Source organism: Phyllostomus discolor, chromosome 12 (genome assembly GCF_004126475.2).
Source record: "Phyllostomus discolor isolate MPI-MPIP mPhyDis1 chromosome 12, mPhyDis1.pri.v3, whole genome shotgun sequence".
Classification (NCBI taxonomy): domain Eukaryota; kingdom Metazoa; phylum Chordata; class Mammalia; order Chiroptera; family Phyllostomidae; genus Phyllostomus; species Phyllostomus discolor.
In genome coordinates, this window is record NC_040914.2 from 66,775,747 (window position 1) to 66,788,114 (window position 12,368).

The 12,368-nt window shown below is 41.5% G+C and overlaps 1 protein-coding gene across 1 annotated transcript in view; it reads left to right on the forward strand.

The window, feature by feature from the left end:
* The window catches only part of CNTNAP4 (contactin associated protein family member 4), a 235,811-nt gene that overhangs the window by 36,659 nt on the left and 186,784 nt on the right, over nucleotides 1-12,368 (forward strand). Inside the window, exon 2 of the mRNA XM_028501841.2 lies at nucleotides 6,798-6,908. Within this exon, the coding sequence (XP_028357642.1) occupies nucleotides 6,798-6,908 (111 nt within the window). The remainder of the gene's footprint in view (nucleotides 1-6,797; nucleotides 6,909-12,368) is intronic.

The window sequence follows — 12,368 nt, forward strand, 5'->3', positions numbered from 1 at the left end:
AATTAGTGAAACTTGAGAGGAAGCTGAGAGTCCTGGCTGAGAGATTAGTTCGGAACACTAGATCACTAGACTGTCTTTACCAGCGTGTGGAACAGGGGTGCTCAGCTGCTGCCCTGTTGACCTTTGGGGCTGGGTGATTCTTTGTTGTGGAGGGCTGCCCTGTGCACCATGAGATGTTTAGCAACGTCCCTGACCTTCATCCCCGAGATACCAGTAGTACCTCCATGTTGTGATGGCAGAAGTGTATCCAGAAATGGCTCAATTCCCCTGGGGAACAAAATCACCTCCCAGTTGTGGTCCTCAGCTTTGCACGGCCAGAACCTGCATTTTACTGCATTTACTGGTGCAGCCAGAGCAAACTAGTTTTCTGGAACAAAATTCGCAGGAGACTGATACTTCAGAATTTCATTTCATTAAAGTCTAGAGGGAAATATTCTTTTTACTTACACCAGAATCATTATTGCTGTCTGAGACCCTCCTTGCTGATGTCAGTCCTATTGTAGATCGAACAGGTAACAAATAAATAGCTTGGCATGGGAGCATACAACTTCTTCAGAGATAGTTTATTCACGTCGTTGTGGTGTGCAATGAAATTCCTGCACTCCGGACCGGAAGGAACAGTCATGGTGGTCATGCAGTTCTTACATACTGGGTTCTCGACCCCAGTGCAGCTTGTGAATATCAGGGTCCCATGACAATGAGACAAGCAAATTACCCAAACTCTGTGTCTCAGTTACCTCATCTGGAACAAAAGTAATATACCCCAAAGAGGAGGCATAAAGATACTATGTGTGGAATGGTTGTTCTTCGCACCGAGCACCCACGGAATGTGTGCTAGTTATTGTTTTATGTAAGAATCCTTTAAAAGCATTTTGTTGCTACGTAAACATACAACACCTGGGAGGGAGTGTATGCTCGTGGCAAGGAATAATGACGTTACGTGACACCACTCAGGCCGACAGCGAGGACTTTCCCAGACACCAGGGGCCCCTGGCCAGCCCGCCTCCGTGTCCCGTGTCACACATTCCTCTTTCCACAAGTGGAACAAGCACCTCTTCTCTTACTTTAATTCCATTTTTACCTAAAAATAGAACAGTATTGAATCTTAGTTTATAGTGTCAAAACAAGTGAGCAATAAATATATGCCTTTAGAGTGACTGATTGCACTAGAGGCATTTTACATCCGTAACATTTATTTCTGCATAATTGTGAATTTCTGTTAAATACCCCCCTTTTTTTGTCTCACTCACCTGAATACTGGTAATAATTCAAGAATGACTGTTTCTGGTCAACACACACATGCGCACACCCTCCCCCATCTCCACCACCCACAGATAATGCACTCACTTGTACGTGCAGACTCACAGATCAGAGTTTCCACATAAAGCATGTTGGTTGTCACTTGTGGTTGGGCGTAATGAGACTCCCTTCAGCGCTCCATGGATTGTGTGTCTTTTAATGTCTGCACTGCTTAACACTTGAGTTAGGAAAACTAGGTTGACAGCGTCTGTATTTAAGCCACTCAGCAGGTATCCAAGCACTGTGGGCCAGTTACCAAGTCTATGTTGAGTTAGCTAAAAAATTTAAGGTGTGAAAGAAGAAAAAGTGAACTTTAAATGAAAATGAGAGCATCTTAAAAAGTAAAATGCTACCTTAGGCAAATTCTTGTGAAAGGCATTAAAATGTGAAGTTGGTAAATTTTTACCTATCAGTTAGGTACTTTAGACATTTAGCTTTAAAGAAAAACACATTTCAAATAGCAGGACTGAAGAAAAATATTGTAGTGTGAATATTTTAAGTAGTAAAGCTGCTAGAAATTGTTAAAAACTGTGTTTAAGCAGAATAAATGTCATAAAAGTTTGAGAATGATCTAGAGAATTTTTAGATTAAATTGAATTGCTTATTAGTAATTAAAATTGGGACAGTAACCCTGTATGAGTTTAAATTACCAGTATGTGTTACATAATAAATGTGACAGAAATATTTTTCTGGTTAGAGCAACAATGGCAACAACTTAATAACTGTATAAAATAAAAGGCAAATACCTTTCATGGAATGAAGAATTAGTGGAAATCAAATAAACATGTATGGATATCCTGGTTTGCATGATACTATTCTTATACCTTTCCCCTCTCTTTGTACCTTATTTTAAAATTTTATATGTGATACTCATAAAAAGATAGAGAATGGATATATACTCTTCTATATATTTACATATATTTGATAGATACATATTATTATTGCTTTCTTTCAGAATTAACCACTATGCAAAATTTTATGCTTGTCATTTCCTTATTTTTTAAATTTTAATATTTTTATTGAATTTATTGGGGTGACATTGGTTAATAAAATGATACAGGTTTCAAGTGTACAGTTCTATGATACATCATCTGTACATTGTATTGTTTGTTCACCACTCCAAGTCTCCTTAATAGATTTTTTAAATCACATATATCCACAAACAACATATTATTTAGATTTTTTCTTGTTTTTTTAAGATTCTTATAACTATGAAACATGTTATATGGCCTATGATAACTTGATTTTTTTCACTAAAAAGTTTGTTTTTAAGATCCAGCCTTTTTGTGTGTATGTGTGTGTGTGTTTCCTTTTACTGTTGTATATTATTGCATTGTGAAAAGAACTATGACTTTTTGATCTGTCCTTTGGTATTTGGATATTTGGATTGTTAACAGTTTTTTGCTGTGATGAGCATTGTTGCTAGAAATTGCACCTGTCTCCTGGTGGACAAGTGCCCGAGTTTCACTAGGTCAGTGCTTCCCAGCTTCTTATTTTCACGGGCTACAGAGAATACTAGTATTTGTATCACATCTTTGAGTAAGAAGTAAAGCGTCCTGAGAGCAGCAACTTATCTCAGGGACGCTCTCTCCAGGAGGACATGTCAGTGAAACTGGTGGAACATGATTGTAGAGGGTTCAAGTGGGAAAATTGTTTTGTATTTAATTTTAATTTTTTATTTTAAATATATTTTATTGATTATGCTATTACAGTTGTCCCATTTCCCCCCTTCACTCCCCTCCACCCTGCACATCCCCTCCCACCCACCTTTCCCCCCTTTAGTTCTATGTATGTCCATGTGTCATACATAGAAGTTCTTTGGCTTCTACATTTCCCATGCTATTCTTACCTCCCCCTGTCTATTTTCTACCTACCATCTATGCTACTTATTCTCTTTTACTTTTCCCCCCTCTCTCTTCCTCCCACTCCCCTGTTGCTAACCCTCCTTGTGATCTCCATTTCTGTGGTTCTGTTCCTGTTTCAGTTGTTTGCTTAGTTAGTTTTTGTTTTTGTTTTAGGTGTGGTTGTTCATAATTGTGAGTTTGCTGTTATTTTACTATACATGTTTTTTATCTTTTTTTTCTTAGATAAGTCCCTTTAACATTTCATAAAATAAGGGCTTGGTGATGATGAACTCCTTTAACTTGACCTTATCTGAGAAGCACTTTATCTGCCCTTCCATTCTAAATGAAAGCTTTGCTGGATAGAGCAATCTGGGATGTAGGTCCTTGCCTTTCATGACTTGGAATACTTCTTTCCAGCCCCTTCTTGCCTGCAAGGTCTCTTTTGAGAAATCAGCTGACAGTCTGATGGGAACTCCTTTGTAGGTAACTGTGTCCTTATCTCTTGCTGCTTCTAGGATTCTCTCCTTCATTTTTACCTTGGCTAATGTAATTATGATGTGCCTTGGTGTGTTCCTCCTTGGGCCCAAGTTCTTTGGGACTCTTTGAGCCTCCTGGAAGTCTATTTCCTTTGCCAGATTGGGGAAATTCTCCTTTATTATTTGTTCAAATAACTTTTCCACTTGTTACTCTTCCTCTTCCCCTTCTGGTACCCCTATAATTAGAATGTTGGAACGCTTAAAAATGTCCTAGAGGTTCCTAAGCCTCTCCTCATTTTTTTGAATTCTTGTTTCTTCATTCTTTTCTGATTTTATGTTATTTTCTTCCTTCTGGTCCACACCGTTGATTTGAATCCCAGTTTCCTTCCCATCACTATTGGTTCCCTTTACATTTTCCTTTATTTCACTTAGCATAGCCTGCATTTGTTCATCTAATTTGCGACCAAATTCAATCAATTCTGTGAGCATCCTGATCACCAGTGCTTTGAACTGTGCATCTCATAGGTTGGCTATCTCTTGGTCGCTTAGTTGTATTTGCTGTGGAGATTTGATCGGTTCTTCCGTTTGAGCCATTTTTTTAACGTCTTGTCATGCCTGTTATATATGCGGGGTGGAATCTTAGGTGTACCCCAGGGTGGGGCAACCTAGTTGCTGGGTTGTGATGCTGTATGTGGGAGCGGGGTCTGAGAGGCAACAATGGCACTTTCTTCACTTTCTGTCAGATTTCAGTCACTTCCCCCACTTCCCCCAAGCAAACTGGGCCCTTCTGGTGCTGATTCCCAGTGGGTGGGCCTGTGCATGTTCTAGGACCCTGTGGATCTCTCCAGCGAACTCTCCTGTGAGACTGGGAGTTTCTCTCTGTGCCTTAACACCCATAGATGTTTTCAGTCAGTGGTTTTGTTACAGAACACAAGGGGCCAAGGGGGGCCGAGGGCAATATACTATAACCTAAAGGAACCCCCCAGGTTTGTTATGTCCACTGCCTTGTAGGAAAGACATCTCTCAATGCCAGAGGTTTGTGAAAAGGAAAGGAAATGTTTATTTAATGCTATACAGACTTAAAGTCGTGACCTAATGTCTTCATCAAAATCCCAAAGTCCCTTAAAACACCCACAAACACACACAGTCCTTTCTTCCCCCTTTGCCCAGTCTGGGGTACCATATCTCAGGAAAAGAAATAGAAGTCCTTGGCTCAGGCAGCCCCCGGTTCTTCCCAGTAATCGTCTTGGCTAGTAGGCCTCCCTCGGTTCCTGGCACCAGCAGCTATGTCGCTGGGATCTCTGCTAAAGCCAGGTGGTGGTTCCCCCTTTAAAGCTGTGGGGGTCCCTACTCTGGCAGAGCCGCGTGGCTCTCCTTCCTCAATGGCTGTGAGGAGGGGGGTCGCCACTGTGCCAAAGCTGAGTGGAGGTTCTCTGCTAAAGCCACATGGTGATTCTCTCCCATAGGGCTGCGGGAGTCCCCACTCTGCCAAAGCCTCGTGGTTCTCCCTGCACAATGGCCGCAGGAGTCCTCACTTTGCCAAAACTGCGTGATTCCTCTTCCAATGGCTGCCGCAGCTTGGTTTAAATCCCGTGCCAATCTTCCTCTGCAGCCCCATTTCTGACTCTTCCCACAATCGGCTACACTTGTCAGCACTCTAATATCCTTTCAGCTTTGCTGGACTGCCATCGTGAGTCTGGGCAGGTGTGGCCCCATGTCATGGAGCCAGTCTTCTCCAAGCTCCCATGCAGGCTCTGTAATTTGGGGGACTTGCCCCCCAGTTACATCTTGGTGGGGAAGTTACTTCTATCCCCCTGGCTTGGAGCATGGCCACAGCTATTTAACATATCTATGCAACCAGTTAAAGGTTATAGATATGTTAAATGACAACACCAGAGGTTAGCTGCAAAGGTGTTGCTATACAAAACAGCTCTCAATGGCCCTGCTCCTTGTGTCCCTTCCCCCAACTCACACCTGAAGGGGAAGGGGTGAGGACATCTTAATATTTCCTGAACACCTTGAGTTCTGGACCCCATTCCAAATCCCTATTTGGGGTCTCCCCTCTTGGCTGCACCCTATTACAGTTTAAGGCTTTAATTCCCCGCACTGGAACCCTGGGTTGTGTGGTCTGTCTCGCTCCCCAGTTTCGCCTGGTTGATCTGCTCGTGAATGTGGGACCGCAGGGTCTGCCAGCTGCCACCTTGCTGTGAGTCCTCTCCACCCAGCTGCCTGATCCGCCCCTCCTACCAGTCTGGATGGATGTGTCTTCTTTAACTCCTTGGTTTTGGGACTTTCATACAGTTTAGTTTTCTGTCAGTTCTGGTTGTTTTTATTTTTAAATTGTTGTTGTCTTTCTTTTGGTTGTGCGAGGAGGCACAGTGTGTCTACCTATGCCTCCATCTTGGCTGGAAGACAGAAATTGTATTTTAAATGTAGTTGCTCCAGTTTGCAATCCCACTAGTAGTGCATTGGAACTTTTCTTGAGCCACACTGTCTGGATGATTGGGTGGTGTTAGACTTCTGAGATCTTGCTAATCTGCCATCTGTAAAGTAGTACTGATGTGTAATCTTGATTTGCACTTCTTTTTACTGATGAGTTTGAACATCAATTTATATTGTTCTGTTTGGTAAACTCTCTGGTCTTGGCTTGTGCTAGTTTTTCTTTTTGCCATTTTTTATAATGCATTTTCTAACTGATTTAAAGGTAGTGTTTGTTTTTCTTTATTTTGTTTTCCTTAATTTGGAATACAAATCATATACTATTGTGCCAGTATTTTCAATGTGTTGATGTATTTCTCTTCATTTACATAAGTTTTGGCCATCATAAGTTCTTAATTTTTATGTAGTTAAATTTATAAATTATTCCGTACATAAGTTTATTTATAAACTTTATACTAATTAGGCATTTTTATTTAAGTAAAACTTCCAGTTGAAGATGCATTATTTTGTCACTTCTGTGAAGTTTGCCTTCTCCTTGATCATATTCTCTTGTCTTTAAATCGTGTTTCTTTTGTTATTGAACTTAACAGATCTCCAGAAGAAGACTGCATATAAGCAGTGGGCATCCTGCGAGAGATCCCAGTTTTGTTTTGTTTTGTTTGTGTGTTTCTTTTATCTATTGAAGCCAGGAAAGCTGTCAGCACTGTACTAACCCGAATGGTTTTTTTCCTCTTGGCAGATGATTGTGATGAGCCTCTGGTGTCTGCTCTGTCTCAGGCATCATTCAGCAGTTCCTCTGAGCTCTCTAGCAGCCATGGTCCTGGATTTGCAAGGCTAAATCGAAGAGATGGTAAGTCTCCTTTTTTTCCCTCTGATTGGTTCACGATGAATTTCATTAATTTTCCATTCTCTTTTAATAAAATCGTTATAAGCAATATACTGTAAATGGAAGTAAGTTTCTAAATAAGCAAAGGCAGAAGCTCACGGGATATATGTGACATGTAGGATTGGTGCTGGAGTGGCAGAGGGTCACATCCCATTTAAAAATCCTGCATGATCATTTCAGCACCTAAAGAACCGAATTCCTCCAATCTGGCAACTTTTTTATGTATCCTATAAAATAAACTTTTTTACAACAGTACAGATGGTCCCTGATTTACAGTGGTTTGACTTAGGGTTTTTTGACTTTACGATGTGTGAAAGCAGTGCACATTGATCATCTCCTGGGCTCTGATATATGTGGTTCCACACTCTCCCTCAGTGTGGGCAGCAGCAGTGAGGTGTGGCTCCTGGTCAGGCACACGGCCGCAGGTTTAACCACCAGTGCTGCACAGTGTACTGTGATTCCAGTGTCTTTGCATATTGTGTTTTGAGGACGTTTAAGGCGGGCTAGGCTAAGTTATGGTGTTCAGTAGGTTAAGTGTATTAAATGCATTTTTGAGTTATTTTCAACTTACTATGGGTTTAGTGGGAGTTAACCCTATTGTAGGTCAAGGAACATCTGTATACAATCATTATGTATACAGCAGCCACGAAAATTTCATTGGCCCTCTGTTTCAAGATAAGCAAGGAAGTTTGTCAGAAGAAGTAATTTTAAAAGTTCCTAGATATTTAAAAGTAATAAGGTCTCAGTGTGTTCTCAGTGTGGATGACGTGGCTTGCTCTCCTGTTGAGGAACGGGAACTTAATCAGCCTTCATGCCCCTTTAGGGACACTCAGTTCATACTGTTGATTCTTAGGTTGTGTGTGATTGCTTGAATATGTTTAGAGGAAAGCTCAGATAATTAAATGGCGACTTGCTGTAGAAATAAGAGAGAATCTCAGGACTGTGCACTGAGGGCAGAACATTACTGTGGTCCCTTTTCATAATATGCTAAGGCGCAGACCGCCTGTGCAGGGACTCTATGGCGGTGCTAACCCAGAAAACATTTTTAACATCCAGGAAGCAATAGGCACTGACATCATGTGTTATTAAAGCTGTGACTTTCTCATTTATTATGCCCTTCTAGCATTCCATATGTCAGCCACTTCTTCTGATTTTACTCCTTGATGTTATCCTCGGTTCTGTTGTTTCTTGTGTGAGGACATTGAACATTGGACACAACGAATAGATGTGTGTGTGTGTGTGTGTGTGTGTGTGTGTGTTTGGCTGTCTGTGTTTTCCCATCTGGTACACATTATAAATATCTAACAACTTAGCGTGATTTTAAATGTAATATTATTTAAAAATTTTATCTCATGTTATTAGAGACAGTTACTTATGTGTGTTTCTTTTTTGTTGCGTAGAATTGACATAATGTGTTTCTGAGTGGGAGAGTATCAATGGAGAGCCATCACTGAGATCCCGGACCACAGTGGGTGCTGGGGGCTGTGAATATGTCTGTGTTGGTAATGCTTGTCCTTTACTTGTACCTGCCCTGTAGTGAGAGTTACTGGTCCCACTGCACAATCTCTCCCTATTTTCAGTTCTGAACCCGTTATTGACCACAGGCGAGTGGGCTCTCCTGAGTTCTCTGAGGGCTAGTCCTGACCCTGCAGCCACAGTCCTCCCAGTCGGAGAGCTGCCATCTCAGCCCTGCTAGGAGAAGGAGGTCCATCTGGTACTCACTTTTAAAGTAAAGCAGAGTTTAACGTTTGCCATCACTCCATTTGCATGATAAAAGCTTTCATAGGGTTTGGCCTTTGGAAGGAGATACAAAATTTAATTTAACTCTTTACCTTTATTTCAGTCATTGAGATTCAATAAATCACAAAAAATGTATATATGTTATGAATTGTATAAAATTATATTTTTCATTAATTCATATACTCATCGGAAGCCTCCATCATTGGGACTCATTTTCATTCTTAATCTGTTTCTATGGCTCTTGGTGAAACACAATTCAAACTTCATGAATCTCATTTGCATGTTAATGAAACAGAAACAAAACAGGATCATTTTAATTATCTTTTGCTGGTTGTCAACCTACTTGATTACATTTTTCTTTTTCATTTAGTTTTTCTTTTTTTCCCCCCTTAATTACATGAAGCATTCACAAAGGAATGTCAGATTTTGAGTGATTTATTGAAGGCTGTATATTATTTCTAGTATGGCAACATTCCTTGTAGTATTTAGATCAAGCTACCAGCAGGTGATGTATAAATAAACTAAATCAACAAATAAAGGTCCCAGTGTCCTGGAAAGATGAGTAGGGTCACCACTTTCCTGTGGAATCTGGAAAACTTAGAGCCAAAGATTAACAGGCAAGAAGTGAGAAGTCAAGTTGCACCAGCTGCTGCTTTCCGTCTGTGAGACAAGAATGCGAGAATGCTGAGGCCCTCCAATGTGGGGAAGGGGACCAGGAGGAGGCTAACGTGTCCATTCCTGCCAGCAAAGAAGAAGACAAATTCATGTGTTTTTTGCAGTATGTTATTTAAAAATTTCCACTTGAGTGGCACTGAAGGTTGAATTGTGTCCTCCAAAGGATACATTCAAATCCCAACCTTGATTCCAACGAATGCAATCTTACTTGGACATCGGGTCTTTGCAGGTGTGAGCTGAGGTTGTATCAGAGCAGAGCAGCTCCAAATGAGGCCTCATCAGGAGAATGGGGTTCGGAGACATCCAGAGACAGAAAAGACAGACAGAAGGCGGGGTGGAGACAGAAGCAGAAACTGGAATGATGTAGCTACAAACCAAGAGAGGTCACGTATTGCCCGTAGCTACCTGAAGCAAGGAAGGGGCAAGGAAGGGTTCCTCTCTAAGGTGGACTGAGAGAGCTGAAGCAGATGAAGCTGCTGTCACCTTGATTTTGGACTCCTAGCCTCCAAAACTGTAAGAGAAATAATTCTGTCCTTTCAAGCTGCCCAGGTAGTGATACTTTGTTAGAGCAGCCCTGGGAAACTAGGACAAGTGCCACTGAATAAACAACTCCTTTTCATACTTCCTTTGCACTGGAAGGTGCAGCTCAGTTTGAACTTGGCAGATTTCATAGCTCAGAGAACTATAATCCGACCTAACTGTAAACAACACAAAAAACAATCACTGCTAATCCTAGCTGTATAATGAAATTAAATTTCCCTCTGCCTTTCTATAATATTTCCATTGTTGCAGTTTCAGTATTGTTTGAATTACAATGGGCAACTCAGACTTTTGCTATTGTTGATCTAGAGTTCAGACAGGTTCTAGTGCACCATGTGATGGTCCAAGTGTGTTCTTAGGACAGAATTTAAAGAAGCCAAGTATGCAGAGCTCTCCCTAAGGTTGCATTAGAATCCCAGTGAAACTTTGTATTTCCATGTCCTTGGAAACCAGGGAAATGGGTTATTGCAAACTGTTGCACTTGTGCATGCAAGTAAAATGATAAAATAGTAAATGAAGTTATTGTACACAGCAAAAATAAAGCATTTATATATGTGAGTGTACACATACACAAGTATATGGACATGCATGTAAGTATGTGACAGATTGCTTCCATAGTGACAAATACAGGTACACTTCCCCGTATTGCACTTCGAGGGTGTTACGTTTTTCACAAACAGAAGCCAACACCCTCCACCAGCCGAGAGACGATGACTTGCTTTGTTGAGATACTCTCTTTGTTGTGGTGGCCTGGAGCTGAACCTGTAACATTTCTGAACTGTACCTGTTTCTCTCACCTATTGGGAAAGATTGAGATATTTCCTGTATAGCTAAAAGTTGAATATTTGCCTGTATTTTCCCATTATCTGTTTTTTAAAATCACAGCTAAGCCCTTCTGCTCTAAATGCTGATAAAACAATGCTCCCCCAGGCATGTAGGATCTGCTGTTAAAATCAAGCACCTATCTGCCCTGGCTGGCGTAGCTCAGTGGATTGAGCGAACCGAAGTGTCGCAGGTTGGATTCCCAGCCAGGGTACATTCCTGGGTTGCAGGCCATAACCCCCAGCAACCTCACATTGATGTTTCTCTCTCTCTCTCTCTCTCTCTCTCTCTCTCTCTCCCTCTCTGTCCCTCTCTCCCCCCACTTCTCTCTCTAAAAATAAATAAATAAAATCTTAAAAAAAGAGTAAAATAAAATAAAAATCTGTTTAAAAAAATCAAGCATCTATCTGTAGTGAAATTAGTGATAGAGAGAACTCTCATTCTTGGTTGGACTTCTATTGAGAATCACTACAACCTTCAGTGAAGATTTAGCGATTCTTACTGCCCTAGATCACTGTGCCTGTTCTCATTCAACTATTATGCTTAAATTAAAATCCCAAAGATAAATTCCCAAGGTATGGGTTTTGCATCTCAGTGCTTAAGAGGACAGATGAGGTAAATATTTCCTGCTGTTAAACATATTGCATGGGATTTTTTTATAATTATTACATGTAAAAGACGCTAACATTAATATATTTGGTAACCGATACTTTCTTTGTGGGGGAAAGAATAAGAGATGAATTTTGCACAGGACTGAAAAGAACTCAGCCAAAGTGGAGTGGAGTCTCATTGGCACAGTGGCTGTGGGTCTGGAATGTGCCTGGTAGGTGGCCAGGGCCAGAGAGGGGGCGGGCCAGCCTCACTGTCCGAGCAGTGTGCAGTGTTTACTGCATCGGGGAAGGCCTGTACTTGCCGCATTTGTTAGAGAGACTAGCAGTTTATTTGCTTCTGCATCAACTGCGTCCCCACCCCACCCAGGGACTGATGTGCCGAGTAAGCCCTTGGCACCTCAATAATTACTGGAATTGCAAGGGTCCCACCCCTCTGTGCTGATTCAGGCTGTGGCACATGACTTCTTAGTAGCTCAGCCTAATTCTTCTTCCATGTGGCCTAACTGATCTCTGGGATTAGGAGGTGCACAGTTCTTAAAATCGGGACGAGAGTTCTTAAGTCTGACTAGATCGCTCGGCATCACCCCTATAGTCACAGAACGCACACTGCCCCAGCACACTTGAACCTCAGCTACCCTGCTCTGCTTCTGTCTTTTGTACCCTGTCCGGAGGATCATAACATTTGAGGTGAAGAGCAAACACTTTGGCATTAGGCATATCTGGAATCAATTCCGCATTCCTGGGTTTACATCCCGGCTACTTCTTATTCATTTAAGGACAGGAAGAACATCTAACCTCTCTGCTGTCATTCCCTCATTTTCTACAGGCAGCATCCGGAAAGTGCTGAAATGCTACTGGCCTTGTTGAGAATGATCGCGGTGCTGTGGTGTGGTCACGAGAATTGCGGAAGCACGGTCCCAGGAGAGCGTTAAACAGTTTCAAAGTGTGACCTGCCAATTAACCCCATTTTAGCAAACCTCACAGGACTAAATATATACACTAATTTATACAAAGGTAATCTCAGGGAATTCAGGCT